The 26,765-nt window shown below is 44.8% G+C and overlaps 1 protein-coding gene across 1 annotated transcript in view; it reads right to left on the bottom strand.

The window, feature by feature from the left end:
- Nucleotides 1–26,765, bottom strand: part of egfem1 (EGF-like and EMI domain containing 1) — a gene marked incomplete at its 5' end in the record, with an annotated part of 303,107 nt that overhangs the window by 34,401 nt on the left and 241,941 nt on the right. The window contains 6 exon segments of the mRNA XM_078204089.1: nucleotides 145–273; nucleotides 1,073–1,204; nucleotides 12,961–13,095; nucleotides 14,322–14,456; nucleotides 17,361–17,489; nucleotides 19,056–19,184. Coding sequence (XP_078060215.1) covers nucleotides 145–273; nucleotides 1,073–1,204; nucleotides 12,961–13,095; nucleotides 14,322–14,456; nucleotides 17,361–17,489; nucleotides 19,056–19,184 — 789 coding nt within the window.

The following is a 26,765-nucleotide window of genomic DNA, read 5'->3' on the forward strand; positions in this document are numbered from 1 at the left end:
CTGCTCAGAGTCCTAAATACTTCAATAAGGTTCTTTTACCAACTTTAACATTGGTTTTTTTAACGCACTAACTGGTGACATTTGCTCTTTGCAAAGGATCAACAATAGAGAAGCTTAATTGGAAAATAAAAAGAAACGGCTTACATCTTTCACAGAATGTTCCGGTCCATCCTGCCGCGCAGGTACACGCACCACTCACATGGTCACAAGCTGCTCCATTTTCACACTGACACGTGAACTTGCATCTTAAACCATAGCTTCCACCTGGGCACTCTGTACATAAGAGAGAGGAAAAGCCAGTGTCAGGGTCTATTCCATTGCTGCTCTGCAGACTAAAGAGTTGCCTCACCCTGGACTCTCTCTTGCAATCCAGAAACATCTCACAAGATGGCCAATTGGTTTAACTTGTAACTGCATCTGAGATGTTATTCCTTTCTACGTAATCAAAGGAGATTGTGATTAATCTACCGTATTAGAAGTCAGATACTGTTTGAACCTCAAACCTCAGTTGGAGCCAGGGAGCAGAACAGAGTAGATATTTATTGCAGTTCTTCTAGGCCGCCGCTTGTACATTTCTAAATATTGTTGGCAATAAACCCACAATGAGTCATCTTCGAAGTGACTACAGTTCTGCTTTATATTGTTCAAAGAACTCAGCACATCATGACGTTACCATGCTGGTAAAGCGATTTGAAATCAAACGATTAATATTAGCCATTCAATGCACTGGATTAAATTATACGTATGTAATTTTTATACATATTCTAACTTCCTGATTGCTGTATTTATTTCCTGTTTATTGCAGTTCTCTGGGTTTGTACCCTTCCCTGACCTGATCAACAGAATAGAAGCTGTAAGGTCCACACTGTTACATATTTGTCCCTTTTGACTCAATGTAGAACTCTGCAGTAGTAATATATGTAAGGAAATGATGCAACGCGATGTAGAGCGGGAAACAGAGAAGCAGCAGGTATAAGAGAGAACACACCACTATTAAGTTATGTACGTTTTGTCGCATGTTCCCGAATGTCATTCTCCAAATACACGACACATACAAAGATCTGAACCTTACTCTGTTCACATCGATTGCCCGTGTATCCAGCCTCACACAGACAGTGGCCGGTCACAGGATCACAGCTCCCGTCAGCACTGTTGCAGTCACAGACACTCTGGCAGCCTCTGCCCCACCGGCCCACATCACAAGCTGCAGAAGAGAATAGACAAGTGTGTAGAATCTATCGTGAAAGGCTGATACACAACACACAGGATCCGACAGCTGCTGCCGCGATTGTCAGGAGCTTAGAGTGCGGACAGAACTGGATTACTTCACTCAAACCCAGGTGGAGGACTTCATGAACTGGAAGAGTTAAATAGGCCTTAACTTTCAAGGTGATCCCTTTGAAGACTCGAAAGCTGTCTTTGTTTTGTTGTGTGGGCATCACAGCTTCTTCCTGCAACCTTCAGTCAGTATCATCTGTTTTCAGTTCTGAAAGGTGTGAGTTGTGGAATGTCATGCATTCTGACACTGTTCAGTTCGAAGTTTAACAACACCAGGTTAAAGTCCAACAGGTTTATTTGGTAGCAAAAGCCACACAAGCTTTCGAGGCTCTAAGCCCCTTCTTCAGGTGAAGAAGGGGCTGAGAGCCTCGAAAGCTTGTGTGGCTTTTGCTACCAAATAAACCTGTTGGACTTTAACCTGGTGTTGTTAAACTTCTTACTGTGTTTACCCCAGTCCAACGCCGGCATCTCCACATCACTGTTCAGTTCAACAGGAACAGGAATAGACTTGAAATTACACTCAATGTTCACAGGATTGGGCTACTAACTGTGTTTTTAGCCCTTGGATATGGGTTTTAATCCAATTGCAATTGATGTTAAGTTAAGACTGTGAAAGATGCCAGGTCTCCATATGAAATTATTTGGGGGCATTATTATCCCAGCTTCTAGTCAACATGGACCCACTGTGAAACCAAGCCTACTCATGGTTCATTATGTATATCGGCAGTCGCACTCAGAGAGGCAGTAAAAATGTCTGAAGGTGTAAATTTAACACTGGAATGCTCTTCTCAGGCCCTACAGCATTTTGCTCTGAATCCACTTACCCGAGACCTGACCTGAAAGCTCCCAATCCTGAAACTAGGTGTTCCACTGCCAAAAACTTTCTCCCTGTTGAGCAGAAAAATGCAATCCCATCCAAAACAATTCGCATGCAGAATGTTCGAGAAAGGCAGAAGTTTATGAATTCAAACTAAGAAAAAAACCCAACGATAATTGCCTCTGTTATAATGCTATGCACTCCAGTTCCTCAATGTAATCACTACATGTGCAGTGCATCGATGTGCTGGCCTTGGAAAGAGTCCAGAGGAGGTTCACCAGAATGATCCTGGGAACAAAGGCTTGACGGATGAGGAGCATTTGAGGACTCTGGGTCGGAACTCGATGGAATTTAGAAGGATGAGGGAGGATCTCATTGAAACTTCCAGAATACTGAAAGGCCCGGATAGAGTGGACATGGGGAAGATGTTTCCATTAGTAGGAGAGACTAGGATCTGAGGGCACAGCCTCAGAGTAAAGGGGCAACCCTTTGGAACCAAGATGAGGAGGAATTTCTTCAGCCAGAGGGTGGTGAATCAATGGAATTCATTGCCACAGAAGGCTGTGGAGACCAGGTTATTGAGTATATTTAAGACAGAGATAGATTGGTTCTTAGAGCTAACGTTTCGAGTCAAGATGACCCTTCATCAGAGATAGCTCTGACAAACGGTCATCTAGACTCGAAACTTTGGCTCCATTCTCCTCCTGCAGATGCTGTCAGACCTGCTGAGATTTTCCAGCATTTTTTGTTTTTGTCTCAGATTCCAGCATTCACAGTGTTTTGTTTTTATATAGAAAGGTTCTTAATTGTTAAGGGGATCAATGGTTATGGGGAAAAGGCAGGAGAATGGGGTCGAGAAACTTATCAGTCATGACTGAACGGCGAGCAGACTTGATGGGCTGAATGGCCTAATTCTGCTCCTATATCTTATGGTCTTATGGTACAGAAAGCAAGCTTCAACAAACCTACAATTAGAATAAACTGGATATCTCAGTGTCACATCCCAGCACCAAAATAGAAACTCCTTTTAGATTTCAACTTGTGATCGAAGTGCAGAGTTACAGAAAATATTGGTTTAGAAAAAGCATCCACACCAGACCACCGTTGAGAGTGAATAATGGAAATGCAGCTGAACAAATGGACTGGATAATGTCAGAAGGATACATTAATTCAGCTTGTGTGGTTTACACAAGGCACACAATAATAGAGATTAACTGACCCAGTCCATTTCAAAACTGAACCAATCGTTGTTAAAAGCAACATTGAAATCACATGACAACGCAGGAGAATTTGTGGCTTAATAATTATCATGTCACTCACAGGAGGAAGTAACAGGGAATAATGGGTAGTTTAATAAGAGATGCCCTGGAGTGACTTTAAGGTTATAATCCTACGCATAAAGGCATAAATATATTGCACATAGGAAGGAATAGGCAATAGGTCCACTTCATGAGCATTAGCTAAGGATGAAATTGAAAGAGACCTTGGCGTCTTAGTAAACTCAAACTCCCCATATCCAACCAACGCAGAAAAACAGGTAACATAGTCAATAAAACGCTGAATTAGATTAAATTATGTAATACACTTGGAATTTTCAATAAAGCGTTTGATGATGTACCACACAAAAAGCTACATAATAAGACAAGAGCCCACACTGTTGGGGGTAGTATATTAGCAGGAATAGACAATTGACTAACTGATAGAAGACAGGGAGTTGGGATAAGAGGGGCATTTTCAGAATGGCAACTTGTAACTCGTGGAGTGCCACAAGGATCACTGCTGGGGCCACATTTACTTACAATATACGTTAATGACTTTAACAAGGGAAGTGAATGGGCTATTGCCAAGTTTGCCTATGACACAAAACTAGGTGGGAAGACAAATGGTGAGGATGACACGAAGAATCAACAGAGGGCTATTGACAGCTTCAGTGAGTGGGTAAATTCCAGATGGAATATAATGTCGGAACATGTGAAGTTATGCATTTTGATAGGAAGGAAAAAGTTGAATATTGTTAAAATGGGAAAAAGACTGCGGAAAGCTGCTGTACAGAGGGATTCAAGGACTCTAATGCATAAATCACAAAACATTCAGCGGGTAATTGGAAAGGCAAATGGAATGTTGGCCTTTATTTCAAGGGGAATGGAATGTAAAAATAGGGAAGTCTTGTTAAAACTATACAAGCCTCCGGTCACTCCATAACTGGAATACTGTGAACTGTTTTGGTCCCCTTATCTAAGGAAAAGTATACTAGCATTGGAGGCTGGCCAGAGATGGTTCCCTAGGTTGATCGCAGGTATGGAGGGATTTTTTTATGAGGAGAGGTTGAGTAGATTGAACCTGTGCTCACTGGAGTTTAAATGATTGAGAGGCGACCTTATTGAGACATATAGGATTCTCAGGGGGCTTGACAAGGTCGACGCTGAGAAGTTGTTTCACCTTGTGGGAGAGTCTAGGACCAGAGGGCATAATCTCAGAGTAAGGGATCGCCCATTTAAGACAGAGATAAGGAGGAGTTTCTTCTCTCAGAGGCTAGTGAATCTGAGGAACTCTTTACCACAGAAAACTGTAAATGCTGGGTCATTGAGTATGAGGTAGACAGATTTTTAATCAATAAGGGAATCAAGGGTTATGGGGATAAGGCAGGAAAGTGGGGGTGTAGATTATCATGTCAGATCAGTCATGACCTCATTGAATGGCGGAGCAGACTTGATGGGCTGAATGGCCTACTTCTGCTCCAATGTCTTATGGTCTCATGGTCACCTCCACTATTCCCTGGCCTGGTTGGAAGGGCAGATGCTGGACATCTTCATAACCACAATTGCTGCTGTCCCTCAGTCGTTACTGCAGGAACAGCACCCACGATTCGGATCTATCTCTTGTTAGTGCAGACAGCTGGGACAAGTCTGTTTGAAACTTCCAGTAAGGTAATTGCAACTGGGAACGGGATTCAAATTCAAGCTGCCTCACTGAATGACTGAAGATTCTTCCGGAACTGTCCAACTCAAAATCTGGGCTGAATACAATTTTGCAACAACACTCACGGACATTGTACCAATCGGAAGTCAACACAGTGAAGAAGAGGATTTTACTTTTTTGTAAAGTAAAAACTTAAAACTTATCTATTCGTGCGATGTGTATATATATTCTTTACATAGAATGCACATCATTGATGTCTGATTTACTAACATAAAATCCTAACTATAAACTTCACATATTAACTCCTCCAACTCTTAAACTCAAACAAGTGAAATTCAACTCCAGCCAGGGCACAGCATGGATGGAAGGGCCCAAGTTGTGCAATGTTCCTCTCCCTTGGCTTCAGTGGATGTACAAAAGGCCAATGGTCTACTGCTGCCCATTTTGCATCCTTGCCGACTTCGTATTTCATCCTCATGAATCCACATATGAAGGAGAATCTTATCCATATTTTATGTTCGCAGCTAGAACGCAGCACAGACGAGACGTGTAGTTCTTTAGTGCTGTAACTTACGTGCTTTGCAGTCACGTCCCATCCTCCCAGGGCCACAGACGCAGTCTCCAGTTACAGCGTTACACTGCGTGTCATTTGCACAACGGCAGGAATACTGACAAGATGGTCCATAATAACCCAGGGGGCAAGCTGGGAGCAAAGCAAAGGAAGGAGAAAGAGCAGATTAAAATCCAGATCACTGAACCATGGTGGTTTTTGGAGAGTGGTTGACTATGGCGCATTCAGACATTTCTTTTTGCTGTAAGGTATCTGCTGATTAATAGATCTGTTACACAAAACCGATAGGAAGAATTATCTAGTTCACTCAAAGTCGTAATTCACCTCAGAATGTCCCCAATGAATCTAGTCTTGGTTGTAGCACAGGAAATGTGGCAGCCAATTTGCACATCGGCAGGTCCCACAAACAGAAATGAAAGAAATGTTCTTCTTCAAATGGTGCCAAGGGATTCAAACGTCCACCTGAGAGGGCCCTCAGTTTAACACCTCACCTAAAAGACTGCACCTCCAACATTGCAGCACTCCTTCGGTACTGCACCGTCAGCCTGGATTATATCCTCAAGTCTCCAAACTTGAACCCACAACCTACTGACTTGGAGGGAAGAGAGATACCCATTGAACCAAGGGAGCCACATAACCAGTCACTTGAATGGAACACAGTTTAATGACCAAAAGGGAAAAAAAAACTTTGGGCTTTTCATGGCCACTGAACGTGTCAAAACGCTTTACAGCCAATGAAGCACTTATGAAGTGTAGTCGCTATAGTAACGCAGGGAATGCCGCACCCCTTGCAATAATAAGCCATAAAGACCATAAGGTTGATTCTGGCTTATGCTAAGTTAACCCAGCTGGGCCAGCAGTTGAGGTACTATAATTGGCCTCAACTCCCCTGAGTCTGATAGCACGTTAATAAAGTCAACTAATGTTCGCCTGTCTTATTGTTATTCAATTCAATACTGGAAAGGGCGTGTGTGCGTACGTGTGGACAGGTGAGAATAGAACCAATGTATGCTCAGCTGTGATGTCTTCAGTGATGGAATGTTAAGCCAAGCCTCACTGCCTAAGCTCACACCAGGTGCTCAAAGGCCACTGGCATACCTGGGACATTGATTCAGGGTGAAGAGGGAGATAACTGAGATCATCTGGTGACTGGGGAAGGAACTGCTTAACTCTACAGTCAACCATGGAACACGGAGTTTCTGACAGGGAGTAAAAGAGTCAAAGAAACAAGAAGAAATCAAATCCGCATCTTTAAACATTATAACAATTATTAATAAAAGCAGTGTCAAATCAGGCCATTTCATCTGAACAATTCATCATTCAGACCTGCTGCAGTGATTTTAACGATGGATACCCACTGTCCTGACAAAGTGCTCCGGTGAATCCTGCAGTGCAGTCGCAAGTCCCGAGCAACTTGTTACAAACACCTCCATTTTCACATCTACGACAGGAGAACTGGCAGTTTATGCCCCAGCGTCCAGCCGGGCAATCTGTTTGAAGAAAATTTGAAATCAGGTGCTTCATACAGATTAGTTTAGGCAATCACATTGCACACTGTATACATACACCATTATATTCACAGAATCCCTACAGTGCAGAAGGAGGCCATTCAGCCCATTGAGTCTGTCCAACTCTCTGACAAAGCATCCCACCCAGGCCCTGTGCCCATAACCCCATGTATTTACCCCACTAATCCCCTTAACCTGTACATCTTGGGACATTAAGGGGCAATTTAGCATGGTCAATCCACCTAACCTGCACATCTTTGGACTGTGGGAGGAAACCGGAGCACCCAGAGGAAACCCACGCAGACACGGGGAGAATGTGCAAACTCCACAGAAACGCCTGAGGCCGGAATCGAACACAGGTCCCTGGAGCTGTGAGGTAGCAGTGCTAACCACTGTGCCGCCCTGGGTAATACACAGTTGATGTGCCTAATGTTCCTTCATTTTGTACAGTCATGCCCAGTTGCGAGACAACTGCCCGTTATAGAAATTGTCCAACTTTGATTGCAGGTCCACAAGTTGAGAGTTCTACTCTACCTTAAGATGTGCTTCACACATTTATTGAATGGATGTACTTTAAGTGTAATTTGCAAGATGAATATTAGTCATGCTTTATTCATATATTACCTAAGCACACTTTGAATGTGCTTTACACAATGTGCTTTATATACACTGTTTTCTTAATCCCCTGCTTCCTAGTTATTCCAAGCTTCAGACTGATGCTGCACTAAGAATTCAACTGAAATGTGGCCAGAGGAAATTCGCACAATTATTTTACTTCAATACATGAAATAAAAGTGTCCCTCCAAGGAAAACAGGGGACTTCATCCAAGATGTTGAAGATTACTTTTCAATTGCTCCATGGGTTCTCTGAAAGAAAGAACTTACATTTGTATAGCAAATCATCTGGAGAAGGCGTACAGTCAAAAGCTATATGATCTGAGACAGGTTAAACAACCAATGGGTTATTTTTGAAGTGCAGAGTATTATATAGGGAAATACGACTGCAAATTTACAGTCTGCAAAGACACAATAAAAGCAAACGCATGAATGAACAGATCATCTGTTTTTGATGCATTGCAGGAACTCACCAAGGTTCCTTAGGCAGCACCTTCCAAACCCATGACCACTACCATCTAGAAGGACAAGTGCAGCAGATCCCAGAGAACACCACCACCTGGAGGTTCCCCTCCAAGTCACTCAAGATCCTGACTTGGCTATATATTGTCATTCTTTCTCTGTTGCTGGGTCAATTACCTGAAACTCCCTCTCTAACAGCACTGTGGGTGTGCGTACACCTCACGGACTGCAGCGGTTCAAGAAGGCAGCTCACCACCACCTTCTGAAGGGCAAGTAGGGATGGGCAATAAACGCTGGCCTCGCCAGCGATGCCCACATCCTGTAAAAATGAATGTTAAAAATGAGGATAGTTGGGGGAGGATGATTGAGAGCCGCTCGCATCTTACCCAGTTGACCCAATATAATGTGATACACATGTCACTTCACCACCTGGGTGAATGCATCGTAATTGCACTAAAGGAGGTACAGCATTGAATTATCAGTGCCAGAGTGGCCACCTAACAGAATCAGAGAACAAATTGGCCCAGGGTTTTACCTGGTTTTTAACCTGTCCCAGGAGATCATATAGTTTCAGGTAGGGCACAGAATGTATACACCGTGATGCAGAAAGTATCGAATTGTGTGGGACAGGCTTGGTGAATGTAGGGTCTTTTCCTAGCTGCCATTATTTTGGATGTTTGACTACCTGGGTCTTAATCAGGCAAAGTTATATATTTGCTATTGAAACGTTGTCATTTGTGAGTTACAGGGTGGAATTTCCCTGCCTTGGGAATCATAGAGGGTGGGACAGGGCCATTCAAAGATCCGTTGACCTCGGGCGGGATTTTCCGGTCTTGGGGTGAGCGTGGCCAGAAAGTTCTGCCCAATTGTCCGGCCTTACTGAACATGTTGATCTGAGGCGGTACAAAATGACTCTTTGTCCGTTGAGGTCCCACCCCAAAATTCCAGGCGGGATGGTGAAAATAGATGGTTTATGGACTGATAACATCATTTCTCTGGGTTTCCTCCGGGTGCTCCGGTTTCCTCCCATTTTCTGAAAGACGTGTGGGATTTTCACAGTAACCACATTGCAGTGTTAATGCAAACCTATTTGTGACACTAATAAATAAACTTTAACTTTTTATCTTCCTCAATGGTAATTCCAGGACATTGTTCTTACTTCAAGCGGGATTTCATGATGTACTCAGACACATTTTCTATAGGCCGCCCAATAGTAACAGAGATGTTGAGGAGCAGATGGGGAAACAGATCCTGGAGAGATGTAGGAATAACAGAGTTGTCGTGATGGGAGATTTTAATTTCCCAAACATAGATTGGAATATCCCTAGGGCTAGGGGTTTGGATGGAGAGGAGTTTGTTAGGTGTGTCCAGGAGAGTTTCCTGACACAGTATGTGGATAAGCCTACTAGAGGAGAGGCTGTACTTGATCTGGTGCTGGCTAATGAACCTGGACAGGTGGAGGATCTCTCAGTGGGTGAGCATCTTGGGGATAGCGATCATAATTCTATCTCCTTCACGATAGCATTGGAAAGAGATAGGATCAGGCAGGCTAGGAAAGTGTTTCTCTGGAGTAAAGGGAAATACAGTGTCATCAGGGAGGAAATTAGACGGGTAAATTGGAAGGAGGCATTCTTGGGGAAAAGTACCGAAGGAAAGTGGAGGATTTTCAAGGAATGTTTGTCTGGAGCTCTGCATGACAACGTTCCGATGAGACAGGGGGGTGTTGGTAGGGTACGGGAACCGTGGTGCACGAAGGTTGTGATGAACCTGGTGAATAAGAAAAGAGAGGCGTACAGAAGGTTCAGAGAGCTAGGAGGTGTTAAGGATTTAGAGGGGTATACGGGATGTAGGAAGGAGCTTAAGAAGGAAATTAGGAGAGCGAGAAGGGGTCATGAGAAGGCCTTGGCGGGTAAGATTAAGGAGAATCCCAAGGCTTTCTACAAATATGTCAAGAGTAAAAGGATGAGATGTGAAGGCATAGGACCCTTAAAAGGTGAAGGGGGAAAGGTTTGTGCGGAACCGTTAGAAATGGCGGAGCTGCTTAATGAATACTTTACCTCGGTATTCACGGTGGAAAGGGATCTGGGTGGTTGTACTGCTGGTTTGCGGTGGACAGAAAGGATCGAGCATGTGGACATAAAGAAAGAGGATGTGTTGGAACTATTGAATGGCATCAAGGTTGGTAAGTCACCGGGACCGGATGGGATGTATCCCAGGTTACTGTGGGAGGCGAGGGAGGAGATTGCGGAGCCTTTGGCGATGATCTTTGCATCGTCGATGGAGACGGGAGAGGTTCCGGAGGATTGGAGGATTACAGATGTGGTCCCTATATTCAAGAAAGGGAACAGGGACAGCCCGGGAAATTACCGACCGGTGAGTCTAACCTCAGTGGTTGGTAAGTTGATGGAGAGGATCCTGAGAGACAGGATTTATGATCATCTAGAGAAGTTTAGTATGATCAAAAGTAGTCAGCACGGCTTTGTCAAGGGCAGGTCGTGCCTTACGAGCCTGGTTGAGTTCTTTGAAAATGTGACCAAACACATTGACGAAGGAAGAGCGGTGGATGTGGTCTATATGGACTTCAGCAAGGCGTTCGATAAGGTCCCCCATGCAAGACGTCTTGAGAAAGTGAGAGGGCATGGGATCCAAGGGGCTGTTGCCTTGTGGATCCAGAACTGGCTTGCCTGCAGAAGGCAGAGAGTGGCTGTGGAGGGGTCTTTCTCTGCATGGAGGTCAGTGACCAGTGGAGTGCCCCAGGGATCTGTTCTGGGACCCTTGCTGTTTGTCATTTTCATAAATGACCTGGAGGAGGAAGTGGAGGGATGGGTTGGTAAGTTTGCTGACGACACCAAGGTAGGTGGTGTTGTGGATAGTTTGGAGGGATGTCAGAAGTTGCAGCGAGACATAGATAGAATGCAAGACTGGGCGGAGAAGTGGCAGATGGACTTCAACCCGGATAAGTGTGTAGTGATCCATTTTGGCAGATCCAATGGGATGAAGCAGCAGTATAATATGAAGGGTACCATTCTTAGCAGTGTAGAGGATCAGAAGGACCTTGGGGTCCGGGTCCATAGGACTCTTAAATCGGCCTCGCAGGTGGAGGATGCGGTCAAGAAGGCGTACGGCGTACTAGCCTTCATTAATCGAGGGATTGAGTTTAGGAGTCGGGAGATAATGCTGCAGCTTTATAGGACCCTGGTTAGACCCCACTTGGAGTACTGCGCGCAGTTCTGGTCACCTCATTACAGGAAAGATGTTGAAGCCATTGAAAGGGTGCAGAGGAGATTTACAAGGATGTTGCCTGGATTGGGGGGGCATGCCTCATGAGGATAGGTTGAGGGAGCTTGGTCTCTTCTCCCTGGAGAGACGAAGGATGAGAGGTGACCTGATAGAGGTTTACAAGATGTTGAGAGGTCTGGATAGGGTAGACTCTCAGAGGCTATTTCCAAGGGCTGAAATGGTTGCTACGAGAGGACACAGGTTTAAGGTGCTGGGGGGTAGGTACAGAGGAGATGTCAGGGGTAAGTTTTTCACTCAGAGGGTGGTGGGTGAGTGGAATCGGCTGACGTCGGTGGTGGTGGAGGCAAACTCGTTGGGGTCTTTTAAGAGACTTCTGGATGAGTACATGGGATTTAATGGGATTGAGGGCTATAGATAGGCCTAGAGGTGGGGATGTGATCGGCGCAACTTGTGGGCCGAAGGGCCTGTTTGTGCTGTGGCTTTCTATGTTCTATGTTCTATTCACATAAGCGACATTTCAGAGTTAACACATCACTGCATATTATTCTCAGTTGTCTCCAACCTTTTACAGTAACAACAGTGAGAAGTCATGGGATGTTTGGAGCTGCCTTACCTATTTCACAGGACAATCCTGTTTTGCCTGCAGGGCAGATACACTGGCCAGTCCGTGAGTCGCAAGGTGCCCCGCCACAGTCACAACTTTCTCTGCAGTTAATCCCAAATCTCCCAGAGTTACAAACTGTCAATAACAAGAGGAGTTAGCAAGAATGTGGATTGCAGCAATATTAAATTAAACCATTTTTGTCACAGTGCATCACAGAATCCCTACAGTGCAAAAGGAGGCCATTCGGCCAATGAGCCGGCACTGACAGCAATCCCACCCATGCCCTATCCCCATAGCCCCATGTATGTAAGAACAAAGAAAATACAGCACGGGAACAGCCCCTTCGGCCCTCCACGTCCCTGCCGATCATGATGCCCTAACTAAACTCAAAAAAAAGCTGCATTTACTCATCCCGTTTCCCTCTACTCCCTCCCTATTCATGCACCCATCCAGATGCCTCTTAAATGTTGCTAATGTGCCTGCTTCCACCACCTCCTCTGGCAGCGGGTCCCAGGCACCCACCACTCTCTGCATGAAAAACTTCTCCCGCACATCTTCGTTAAACGTTCCCCCTCTCACCTTGAATCCGTGCCCCCTTGTAATTGACATTTCCACTCTGGGAAAAAGTCTCTGATTATCAACCCTGTCTCTGCCTCTCATAATTTGTAGACCTCTATCAGGTCTCCCCTCAGCCTCAGCCTTTACCCTACTAATCGCTGTGACATTAAGCGGCAATTTTACACAGCCAATCAATCTAACCCGCACATCTTTTGGAGTGTTGGATGAAGCCAGTGCACCCGGAGGAAATCCACGCAGACATGGGGACAGCGTGCAGACACCACACAGTCACCTGAGGCCGGAATTGGACCCAGGCCCCTGGCGCTGTGAAGTAGCAATGCTAACCACTGTGCCACCGCGCACCCTGACCTCTGACTCAAACACTTACTCAACTGGCATCGCTCTCCGTGGAACCCTGGTGGGCACTGGTGTTTACACTCGCCAGTCTCGTGATCGCATGGCACACCAATCGCACAGTCACAATGGAATTTACAGCCAGCACCGTAGAAGCCCACACTGCATTCTATAGAAATAATTATCATTTTAAGTGAAATGGAGAATTGTTTTCATCTTTTCAGCCGGTTAGTGTCGTTCCAGCAAGGATTACACTTTCCATTACGTTATAATAAATAGTTCTTTTCTTGACACTAGGAATGTGCTTGTCACTCAGAGTCAGACCCCAAGCAAAGTGCCAATGGGTTGTCTCTGAAATGCCACTTTGCCAACATGAAGCAGCGCTTCATGTTAGCCGTCAATTTTCTTTGGCAACTGTTTTGTAACAGGGAAAATTAACGTTAATATCTAACCATTGTTAATAACACGATAAATTAGGACCATAAAACCAAGATAGTTTGTACCAAACAAAATAATGCTTGTTGGATGCAAATGCAAATACCCAGAACTAGGGGTCATAGTTTGAGGATATGCGGTAAACCTTTTAGGACTGAGGTGAGGAGAAATTTCTTCACCCAGAGGGTGGTGAATGTGTGGAATTCTCTACCACAGAATGTAGTTGAGGCCAAAACATTGTCTGATTTCGAGAAGAAATTAAATATAGCTCTTGGGGCTAAAGGGATCAAAGGGATATGGGGGGGAAGGAGGATCAGGATATTGAATTTGATGATCAGCCATGATCAAAATGAATGGCGGAGCAGGCTACTCCTACTTCTAGTTTCTATGTTACCATGCCAAAAGGTGAATGGGATTTATTAAATACATTCTCTCCATGGCATGCATTACCCCTATGCCAGATGGCATGCAAGCCCTGCCTAGTGAAGCAGTTGAGGCTACCTCATTGAATGTTTTTAAGGCAAAGATCGATAAATTTTTGAACAGTAAAGGAATTAAAGGTTATGTTGAGCGGACGGCTAAGCGGAGCTGATTCCACGTGAAGATCAGCCATGATCTTATTGAATGGCGGAGTAGGCTCGAGGGGCCAGATGACCTACTCCTACTCCTAATTCTTATGTTCAAGCGACCTACTTCCATTGTCTCTGTTGGGAGATGTATGAGAGCCATGCTGGAAAGGAGGAGAATGGCAACTCACAGGTACAGGCCGAATTTTCCGGCCGTTCACTCCTGTTCCCACTGCAAGTGAGTATGGAGAATGTGCCGCAGAGTCAAATCTCTGCTCAATGCAACGGGAACAGGAAATCCCGCTGGCATGAATGGCCTGAAAATTCTGCCCGCAATGCTGAAAGTACAAATCCTTAATAGCCATGTAATAGCTCCTCAGCAACACACATGTACCTTTTCCGCATCCGAGGCCATGGAAACCTGGTTTGCAAATACACGTGCCATTCTTGGGGTCACAGCCTGCTGCATGTGCTTGCACACACTGACATTCCTTGGAACATCCAGGTCCGAATGCCCACTTAGGACAAGCTGAAAAAGAGCAGACATTTCTTGCATCTTAGAATTGACATTGTGGAAAAAGTAAATGAGTACCCTCTCACCCATTGATATTATCCTCTCTAACATTTGTCTTGTTTTTTTCTACTCAGGGAGAAAGCAGGAAGTGACAACATGTGGGCCGGAATTCTCTGGCCTTGCCCGTGGCTGGGATTCTCCGGTCCCGCTGCTGTTAATGGAGGCTCAGATTCTCCAATATTGGAAGCCCCTTGCCACTGTTGCCAGCGGGAACGGCGAATTCAACACTCAGCCAAATCTCCAGGGTGGCACAGTGGTTAGCACTGCTGCCTCACAGTGCCAGGGACCCGGGTTCCATTCCCAGCTTGGGTCACTGTGCGGAGTCTGCATGTTCTTCCTGTGTCTGTGTGGATTTCCTCCGGGTGCTCCGGTTTCCTCCCACAGTCTGAAAGACGTGCTGGTTAGGTGCTTTGGCCATGCTAAATTCTACCTCCGTGTACCCGAATAGATGCAGGGGTGTGGCAACTAGGGGATTTTCACAGTAACTTAATTGTAGTGTTAATGTAACCCAACTTGTGACACTAATAAATAAACCTAAACCTAACCCATTCACTGCAGCGGGACTGGAGAATCCCAGCCGCAGGCGTGGTCGGAGAATTCCAGCCGGAGAGCTGGCTAAGTACAACATCGGAAAATGTCGGAGAATTCCCAAATTCCCGAATTCTAATTGTAGCAGTAGAACGATGGGAAATGATTCAAAGTCGCTTTCTGACCAAGCCTCTCTGAATTAAATAGAAAAATAATGAAGCTTCCACAATAATACTGGAGACACGTCATAGACAATCAAAACACTGACCAAAAGCAGAGAGAAAGAAATCTGGGGACATTTCAAACATTTGCAGGCTGTTATCATAGATAAATTCAATTATTTAGAGGAAACCTGTGATGGTGATAGAAGGAAATGATCCAGGATTTTCCAGTCTCACTGTGGTGGGTTTTCCAGCAGCGGAGGCAGCTTTCCATTGGCCACTGGTGGGATATTTCCAGTCCCGTCAAAGTCAATGGCCATTTGCACTGCTCAATGGCCGCTCTGCCAGGGAACGGAAAGATCCCGCCCATGGATTCAGAGATACAGACTGTTTTTTGCAATGGGTGAATATTTTTGATAAAGTGGTGTTTAAACATTGGAGCCAGAACTTTCCGCACTCGCCCGCACCTGGAATTTTCCAGTCCCGCTGCTGTGAATGGAGATTTAGCTGAGCGCCGAATTCTCCGTTCTCGCTGCTGGCAGTGGTAGAGGGCCATACGAGACCAGAGAATTCTGGCCTATTTCTCCTGCCACTGTGCTGGAACAGGAAGTTGTTGCTGTTGACGTTATTGGTGTCTGCCCATTGTTGCCACCCCCTGCTCACCACCCCCATCTCACCAACTCACTCTCTGTTTCCCCTCTCGTCGCCCCACCTGCTGCTTTGGTCCCTCCTCACCTCGCTTTCCCACTCGGGTTGAGCAAGGCATTGAGGGTTTAAGGGATGGGACTGGGATGGCAAGAGGGTTCACAAGAGGAGCAGTGAGTGTGAGATGAAGGGGTGGTGAGCGAGGGTTGGGAATGGGGCAGCAGTTGGCAGGCAACCAAAATATTGTTCTTTGATGCAGGCAGCTACCTGTCATAAGCACTGCGGCTGCATGCGCAGTGAGTGGACCCCCCCTGAGGTTTCAATGGCAGCAAACATAGCCAGTGTTAAATTGGTGAGATTACTGAGCAGCATGCTAAGAGAATGTCAATACTGGACTGAACCAATCTGGGGAATTTCCCGAGATTGGTCTTAACCTTTTAGCCATATTGACCTTGGCTGAATATTAATCATAATGGTGGTAACTTGTCAGAAAGTACTAACACCTGCATGCATGAGCCACTCCTGGGACCATCACCAAAATTTAATCGTGGAGGCAACATTATGGCAGAGGCCGAAAATGGCACCTTTGATGGACTTCCGTTTGAAATTCAGTGGAGTAGAGGTTACAGCTTCATGTGGATTTGAGGAACATTGCCCTGTTTTGACAATCCAAGGCATTAACCTCACGAAGGATCAGTGCAACATCTGTGGCAGAAGTGGTGGTCAGGCTCACTACTGTGGCTGATAGCTCCAGAACTTGGGACCAGATGCGAATGCTAACATACGCCTTAAGGAAAGTGTTACAGTAGCTGTCTTCAAAAGCCACCTCTCATCAACAAGGTTTTCACCTACTAACTGTAATCATATCACACATCTAACAAAGTCACAACACAGAATTTCCCATCATTAGATGCAAAATTGCAACCTGTCAAAGTAGACATGATGGATGTGCGGAATGGAAAGAAATTGTACAAATCTAGATGAGGGTGTATAGCTTATTGTTATGATGTGGAGATGCCGGCGTTGGACTGGGGTGGGCACAGTAAGAAGTCTCACAACGCCAGGTTAAAGTCCAAATATAGGCAAAGACACAATTGCTAGATAATTACAGATTGCAGTCTTTAAAGACTTGATTACATGTAAAGACTCGCATTCCAACCATTCTTCACATTCCAATCTGTAATTATCTTGTAATTGTGTCTTTGTCTATATATACCGTGTTTGTGAACCTACTTCCATTCACCTGATGAAGGAGCAGTGCTCCAAAAGCTCGTGATTCCAAATAAACCTGTTGGACTTTAACCTGGTGTTGTGAGGCTTCCTACTGAGCTTATTGTTAGGGAGATGGCACTTTACTCTGCATCTGCCTCTGTTGTACTTGATCTAAAGGTGCTCAGTGTCAGCAATTTCTTGCAATGGCATTCCTTACCACACAAAAAAACTCACCAAAGAATAAGATCTAATTCCAATCAATGATTATTCATTAGCAGTGAGCATTAGACGGATTGTGCCAGCCCATACTCACGTAAATGGCAGAAGCGTCCATACAGTCCAGGATCACACAAACAAGCCCCGTAGAATCGGTGACAGTAGCCATTGCTGGCACAATTACATCGCTTATTACAGCCTTTCCCAAAGAATCCTTTTGGACAGCCTAACAACAGGAAAAAGAACGGGTTTACCAAACGTATAGAACCAGCAAATCCGTATCATCAGCAAAACTTGGAGCCAATATGTTTACAGAAAGACCTTGTCCAATTCAGACTTCCAAATTGGACTTGCAACTCCAAGCTGTGACAAATTTTCTTTCCAGCACAAACCAGTTTATCTGCAGAAGTTATTTTCATCTGTTGAATGTGCAACTGCAGAAATTGGTGGGAAACCAGGAAAATCAGAATGGATGACTTCAGGAACGATTGGGCTCTTCTGGCTTGGAAGAAGGGGAATATCGAAGGTGTGTGAGACTGCAAATGGGTGGAAAAAGTAACTGCAATAGTTAAAACCATGACAACCGGACAAGGGGAGAATTCAAACAGGCAAGATTTGGGACCAATTAAAGGGAATGGATTTCTGGGTTGGCTGTTAAAGACATTTCTGTATAACTGAAGAAACATTCAGTTTTTGCCTGTTTTTCTTTTAAATGTAGGAGTAGGGATGGTCAAATAGTCTGGTTCATCTGGTGGTGCAGTGGTCAGCACTGCTGCCTCACAGCACCAGGGACCCGGGTTCGATTCTGGCCTCAGGTCACTGTCTGTGTGGAGATTGCAAGTTCTCCCTATGTCTGCGTGAGTTTCTTCTGGGTGCTCCAGTTTCCTCCCACAGTCCAAAGATGTGCAGATTAGGTGGATTGTTCATGTTAAATTGCCCCTTTGTGTCCAAAGATGTGTAGGTTAGGGGAATTAGCCATGATAAGATATGTAGGGTTACAGGGATAGGGACAGGGCCTGGGTAGGAATCCTGTCAGAGAATTAGTGCAGACTAGATGGGCCAAATGGCCTCTTCTGCAGTGTTATGATTTAATGTTTTTTTTACATGACAAAGAAAGTTCGACAGCAGTAGATGGGAAAATGATAAGGAGCAACAGAATACACATTGAACAGGGGAAGAGGTAAACTGAACAGAAGGAAACATAGAAACATAGAAGTCTGAGGAGGAGACCATTTGGCCCTTCGAGCCTGCTCCACCATTCATTACGATCATGGCTGATCATCCAACGCAATAGCCTAATCCTGCTTTTTCCCCATAACCTTTGAAACAAGAGGATCACAGAAACATACAACTCGAAAAGAGGCCATTCAGCCCATTGTATTCATGGTGGCTTTCTGTGAGAGTAATTTGGCTTGTCCCACTCCCCTGCCTCTCCTCCATAGCCTTGCATTTTCTTCTCTTCAAATAATTTCCCCAGTTCTCTTTTGAAAGCCATAATTGACTGTGCCTCCATCACAGGAGAAAGACAGTGAGCCAGATAGAGGAACAGAGTTTCCTGGTTTTGTTCTGCACTGTTTGGAGAGTGCATGGAAACAGCAAATATCGGACCAATCAAGTGGACTGCCTTATGGCCATGTGCTCCTCTCCATTAATTCTTTTCTCTATTGGTTGCAATCCAATAAGGCCCAGGGGCAGGGATAGGAAAAACAGAGATAGACGTAACAGTGACAAAGGATCTGCCCAACTCGGGAACACTGATGTGGATGCATTTTTTGAATAGAGGGATACAAACCATCTTCACAAAATTCCCCACCAATTCCAGGTGGGCAACGACATGTCCCTTTGACCGTATCACAGGTTCCTCCATTCTGACACTTGCAGATGCTATTGCAGTCCTTCCCAAAGGTACCCTGGGGACAGGCTAAGGAAGAGAAATAAAAAGACAACAGCAGACAATGAGCTGAAAGTCACTGACATTTTGCAAACTGACATCAAGGCCTCGATTTGGCAGCCCTGTTAGCCGCAGGCGCAAATCCCATAATGGCCACTCAATCTCGCGAATGACCAGGAAGAAAGGGATTTGTGCTGGTGAGATCTAAGTTTGAGATCTTCCCCACCACCTGCCAGTGACATAATCAGGTACATTCCCAGAATGAGCCTGAACCTGATCTCCATACGTTATAATATATTTAAATGTAATTACTGGGCTTGACACCGTAGAGTTTGCCCACAACGTATCCTCCCCACCACCCCAGTGGCATGATGTCATGCCAATGCATATCACCACTGGTTTACAAAAGCGGAAATCAGTCATGGTGACCATGCAGGGGTGCGGAGCCTATAGATCCCATGGGTTGAGGGACAAAGCTGGGCAGTGCCTCCTGGCACCCTGGCAATGCCGAGGGGGCACATGAAGGAGGTTCTGGCAGGAGAGATTACCCTCCACAATTGTGGGGGTAGTTCCCCTTATGTGTGGTGGGCAGGAGAGGGAAGAGTTCGAATGGTCGAGAGCTTGAAGTTTTTAGGTGTCTAGATCACCATCAACCTGTCTGGTCCCCCCATGCTGACACTATGGTTAAGAAAGCCCACCAATGCCTCTACTTTCTCAGAAGGCTAAGGAAATTTGGCATGCCCGTTATGACTTTCACCAACTTTTACAATGCACCATAGAGAGCATTCTTTCTGGTTGTATCACAGCTTGGTATGGCTCCTGCTCTGCCCAAGACCGCAAGGAACTACAAAGGGTCATGAATGAAGCCCAGTCCACCACTCAAACTAGCCTCCTATCCATTGACTCTGTCTACACTTCTCGCTGCCTTGGCAAAGCAGCCAGCATAATTAAGGACCCGCGCACCCCGGACATTCTCTCTTCCACCTTCTTCCATTGGGAAAAAGATACAAAAGTCTGAGGACACGTGCCAACCAACTCAAGAACAGCTTCTTCCCTGCTGCCATCAGACTTTTGAATGGACCTACCTCGTATTAAGTTAATCTTTCTCTACATCCTAGCTATGACTGTAACACTACATTCTGCACTCTCTCGTTTCCTTCTCTATGAACGGTATGCTTTGTCTGTATAGCACACAAGAAACAATATTTTTTCCTGTTTACTAATACATGTGACAATAATAAATCAAATCAATGCCTGCAAGGGGAAGGACTGCTGCAATGCTTGGAGGGGTGTCCCAATCTCTGTGGGTGTGGTCCCAATTTCCCTGAGGGGGAAGGAGGCTCATTAAATTTGACTTTGGGATCGAGGCACTCAATCTCAGAGTTCTGCCGTTGCTGGCGTGTTTAGGCCCCACCCCTCCAGCTGGCTGTGTGATCTTTGCCAACACTTTGGAATCACCCAGAATGCTGTTTAATCAGGCGAGAAAAGGAGTTGTAAAGCCGGGGAGTTTCACACAGCTTTTCCCATCTGATTCAGCTCACTCCAACAGTCAAGTCTTAATATAATATCGAACACTTGATGGCCATTCAGCCCATCTAGTCTGAATTAATTCTCTGACAAGATTTCTACCCAGGCCCTCTCCATCATCCTATCCCTTTCTCAGAAGGGTAGTACCCCTACAATTGCTCACAATTCAAGACGTTTCTATCCCATCAAAACATTTGCTGGATGCAATGTAACTACACATATTCAATCTGGAAATTTACAATTAATTTAACAGATATCATGCTTTTGAGTGGGAAAGCACACAAACATTTTGCGTTGAAATAGAAAGAATGACAGAACAATTAGATTGTAAATTTCTCTGAGCTGCTCACAGCGTTACTTCATAGGAATGCTGCAGAAACCATAGTTATACAGTTGTCTCAATGGTCCTTCTATTGGTCTATTGTAACTTCAGCATACATTTTGGAATTGTACACATTGGACAGAATTTTAATGATTGGCCCTACCAATGCAGGTTCTGAGGTGGGGGGGGGGGGAGTAAAAATTGAGCAGATGGGATTTCCCCCTCCCACCCTCCCCAGGAAACCGCCCGCTCAAGTCCAGACGCAATTTCACACTTGGGCAGGCAGGGCCTCGGGTGAGAAACACAGCCATTCATCTACTGAGGGCCTGCAGAGCTCTGAAGGTTTTTTAGGTAAGTGGGAGTGGGAGTGGGTAGGGTGGAAAACAGAGGAAAAATCTTGTCTCCTGTCTTGCAGAAGCAGGGCAAGGCCCCAATCTGAAGGACCCTTCAGAGGTGGGGCGTCGTCCCATCTGGAATATTGGAGCTCCGAGCCTCTCTCCCTCCTCAGAGGCCGGTGTCCCTTCACCAGGTTCCCTTTATTTACAAACTTGGCTGATAGGTTTTCAGGTACAAAGTCAGATCCTGGAGTGTCAGTAGACCTGGCACTCCTCAATATATATACACAGGTGAGGCTCCCTGATTGGGCAGGCAAGCATTACCCCAATCAAGGAGCTCATACTAATGGCCTCATGGGCCGCATTGAGATCATTACACTGAGGATCACCAATGATCCTGGGACTTAGCTCTGGGCACAGGGCCGCAGTACCACTTCTAACTGACTGACAGCTCTCACGGGCGGGACGTCCTTCCAAGGGCGGACAGAAATCTTGCCCACTGCCAATCAGGTGCCACCCATCGCTCACCATCCTTAAAATCCTACCCATAAAACAAGCTGAGCAAATGATAACTGTTTTCATCAGTTCCCAAGTGCAAGCTTTGTATGGCCATAATTTTTCTCCTGACATGGCTTAGCACTTTGGCAAGACAATTAAAGTACATGCAAAATACTAAACATAAAATAAAATGCGGAAAACCAAACAAATTTTTAATCACAGAAAGTTGTGTTTTTACTTTGCATATAAACATCTTGTTTCCTCTTATTAATGGTCTAACTTCATTCCTCTGAAACACTGGGTGGTATTTATTTAAGGCCTCTACTAAAGGCAGGTGCCAAGGCTCATGGAAGGCCTTCACACCCAGATGCTAATTGAGGCCCTTAAGTAGGCAATTAATGCCCATGAAAGCAACTAATTCCGCCAACACCAGTATCAACTCTGCAGTGGGCAGAGGGCTCACCATGCAGGGACACCCCAAAACAAACCTGGCATGTTCAAAGGCACTGAGTGCCTGATTGAGAAACCTGGCATTGGGAAGGGGATCCTCCTGAAAGCCAATCCTCTGCCCTTTCTTCTGCCCACCGCCCCCCCCAACCTCCTTCCGCCCTAGTCTGGAGCCCTTTCCTATATCCATCTTGCCCTCAATTACCTGTGCCCTAAATATCTTGGTGATCCTCAGTGTAATGATGTCAATGAGGCCCATGAGGCCATTATTATGAGCTCCTTGATTGAGGTAATGCTTGCCTGCCCAATCAGGGAGCCTCACCTGTGTATATATATTGAGGAGTGCCAAGTCTACTGACACTCCAGGTTCTGACTTTGTACCTGAAAACCTATCAGCCAAGTTTGTAAATAAAGGGAACCTGGTGAAGGGACACCGGCCTCTGAGGAGCTTTTTCACTCGGCCTTTCCCTGGGTGCTTTATGAGCAGCAGCTGCCACTCCCCATGGAGCTGTCGGCTCTGACAGGCTGGCGGTTCACTTCAGGCCAAATTTCTGCCCCCAGGGTCCTAAATCTTGGTAAAACTCTCAATGCTCGCCAGTTACATGCTTGATTCCATTGGCCCTTCCCCAGGAGGTAATGCAGAACTCCCCATCAGTTCTCCAATCGATGGGCGAGACCCCCATTGCCTAGATTAAATTCTGCCCTCTATTAGTAAAACACCAAAGATAAGATCAGTTAATTCTGTTAAAAGAACCAAATTACTTATTTTGTACCCTATGCTTCAGTCCTACCCCTGTCCCTTCTTCATATGTTCATATTATCAGCAAATAAATAAAACATGCTCACAATCTCAATTTCCAATCTTCTACTGGAGCAGAGGATACATCGAGAAAACAGATGGGCAAACTGAGTTTAAATTCAACACAGATTAGTGAGGTGAAATTTCTCTGTCATCGCTGGCTAGAGGAACACAAACATGTTCCAGTTCCTAAAAGAAAAGTCCCACAACAGAAAGTCTTCCTCTCTGCAACACCAGGGACAATCTCACTCAAAAAAAATGGGAATTAGCTGGATTAGGAAACGTGAGTGCAGCAGGTTAAGTAAGAGAATCCGTTCGGAGGTTTGGAATTTCACACAATTGTCGAGACAAAGTAAGTGAAGTGTTAATCCATATCTCATCATTGTTCCGCCTAATTTGAGATGGCGACAGCATCATCTTGATGTGTGCTACAATTCACCAAAAAAAAACAAATGCTAGCTGAAATTTCAAAAATTAATTAACCTCAGTATTCAGCGTCCAGTTCAAGAACAAAGCTGAGAAACAGCTGGGGACAGGTTTCCCCCTGGGTCTCCCTGCCAAGGAATGATAATGAGAGAAAAGGATAGAGATGATGCATAGAGCTACATGGGATTTAGAGCACAGGACATATGAACTAGGATCTGGAGTAGGGCCATTCGGCCCCTCCAGCCTTCTCCGCCATTCAGTAAGATCATGGTTGATCTGACTGTGGCCTCAACACCATATTCCACCTACCCCAATAACCTTTGACCCCCTTGTAAGTCTAGAATCTATTTACCTATGTCTTAAAGATGTTTATTGACTCTGCCTCCACCACTCTCTGGGGAAGAGTTCCAAAGATTCTAAGATGGAGATGGGGAAAAAAAAATTCTCTCAGAGATTTGTGAATCTTTGGAACTCTCTTCCACAGAGAAAAAAAAATCTTCTCATCTCCATCTTAAATGGGAAACCCCTTATTTTTAAACTCTGTCCCCCGAGTTCTAGACTCTCCCACAAAGGGAAACACCCTTTCAGAATTCACCCGATTAAGTCACCTTAGGACCTTACAAGTTTCAATAAGATCAACTTTCAATCTTCTGAACTAAATTCTAAATGGATACAATCCTTTCCTTGTAAGATAATCCCCCATCCCAAGTATCAGTCAAGTAAATCTAACCTGAACTGCTTCTAATACATTTATGTCCTTTCTTAAATAAGGAGACCAAAACTACATTATATTCTAGGTATGTCTCACTGCCCCGTACAGCTGTAGCAAAACATCCCTACCTCTGTATTCCATTCTCCTTGCAATAAATAACAACATTCCAACTGCCTTCCTAATATCTTGCTGTACCCAAATACTATTTTTTTCCTGATTTGTGTATCAACACACCCAGATCTTTCTCTAACTCAGAGTTCTGCAATCTCTCTCCATTTCCTTTCACAAAACCATGTTGACTCTGCCTGATTACATTGAGATTTTCTAAGCGTCCTGCTATAACCTCCTTCATAATTTTGACATTTTTCCCTATAAGAGATGTTAGACTGACTGGCCTGTAATTTCCTGATTTCTGTCTCCCTCCTTCCTTGAATAGAGGAGTCACTTTTGCAATTTTCCAATATGATGTCCTTTTTCAGAATCTAGAGAATTTTGGAAAATTAAGGTACCTACTAATTCAGCAGTTGCTTCTCTGAAGACCCTAGGATAAAGCCTGTTGGGATCAGAGGATTTGTCAGCTTTTAGTTCTAATAATTTTCTCAGTACCCTTTCCCTGCTGATAATCATAGAATCATAGAAACCCTACAGCACAGGAAGAGGCCAATCAGCCCATCGAGTCTGCACCGACCACAATCCCACCCAGGCTCTACCCCCACATCCCGACATATTTACCCATTAATCCCTCTAACCTACGCATCTCAGGAAACTAAGGGCAATTTTAGCATGGCCAATCAACCTAACCTGCACAACTTTGGACTGATTGTTGTAAGTTCCTCCCTCCCTTTCACATTATTTCTGGAATGTTATTTGTATCCTCTATGTATCCTGGGTTCGATTCCCGGCTTGGGTCACTGCCTGTGTGCAGTTTGCACATTTTCCCCGTGCCTGCGTGGGTTTCCTCCGGGTGCTCCGGTTTCCTCCCACAATCTAAAGATGTGCAGGTTAGGGGAATTGGCCATACTAAATTCTCCCTCAGTGTACCCGAACAGGCACTGGAGTGTGGCGACTAGGGGATTTTCACAATAACTTCATTGCAGTGTTAATGTAAGCCTACTTGTGACTAATAAATAAACGTAAAACTTTACAATGAGAATGGACACAAAGTCTGGAATTTTACCAGGACGCCCACACCGGAATCGGGGCGGGCGCGACTCGCAGAACGGAATTCTCCGTTGGCCTCAGGCGGGATTTTACGAGCCTCGCCAGAGCGAGGTCATAAAATATTGGCCAAAATATCTGTTGAATTCACCCTCTATTTCCTTACTTTTCATTACCAATTCCAGTCTCACTCACTCGAGGACCAGCGCTCACTTTACACACTCTTTTTCTTTTTAAATACCTATCGAAACTGTTGCTGTCTGTTTTTATACTTCTAGCTAGTTTTCTCTTGTATTCTAATTTCTCCATCCTTACTAATCATTCAATCATTTTTCGCTGTCCTTTTCTTTTCTTTGGAAACTTGCCATTTTCCATTGTTTATGCCCCACATGAGCCTTCTCCCACTCTATTTATTTCACCTTATTCAATAGGCAGAAACTAATTTTAAATTTAAAAAATACAGTGGATATTATTATAACAATTGAACACCATGGGTTTGTGATAACAAGGTAGTTCAAAGGAGCACACATTACATTAGTGAAGATAATCAACCTGGGACAATATTGGTGCCTCACATGTCACCTCTCAGTCATTGCCATCATCTTTTATTCATGGGACATGTGTGTCGCCGGCTGGCCAGCATTTATTGCCCATCCCTAGTCATCCTTGAACTGAATGGCTTCCTAGGTCATTGCAGAGAGCAGTTGAGAGTCAACCACATTGTTGTGGCTCATGTAGGTCAGACCAGGTAAGGACAGCAGATTTCCTCCCCTGAAGGACATTAGTGAACCAGATGGGTTTTTCCGACAATCAGCAATGGTTTCATGGTCATCAGTAGATTCTTAATTCCAAGTATTTTTGATTTAATTCAAATTCCACCAACTGCCGTGACAGGATTCGATCCAGATCACCAGAACATTAGCTGAGTTTCTGGATTAATAGTCTAGCGATAATACCACTAGGCCATCACCTCCCCTTGTAATAGATGATGTTCTTGTGAGATGTTCAGCAATTAATCATTTTATACAGCATTCATTTATATTGGATCTGTAGGAGCAATAAATTGCCTATTACTGGGCAGCATTTTGCTCCAGGAAACTTCACTTTTGACATAAAAACAAATGCCTTCAGCAACTTTCAATTTGAAATTATCTCCAGTAAAATGTTTCTCTCTAATCTCTGGAATATCTGGTGGCCAGTTTGAATGTCTCCAAGTAACCTGGTGCTGAAGTGTATTCCCTTGCTGTTCTTTAACGTCTGCTGTTAAGATGGCATTGAGTTACCCGAGAGGGAGTCAATCCTTCAGAAAGCAAGATGTAAAGAAAACAGAACTGTTATTTATCTTTGTGAAGCGGGGGTGCGGGGCAGGATAGTTTACTTAACTGAC

Source organism: Mustelus asterias, chromosome 3 (assembly GCF_964213995.1).
Source record: "Mustelus asterias chromosome 3, sMusAst1.hap1.1, whole genome shotgun sequence".
Lineage (NCBI taxonomy): Eukaryota > Metazoa > Chordata > Chondrichthyes > Carcharhiniformes > Triakidae > Mustelus > Mustelus asterias.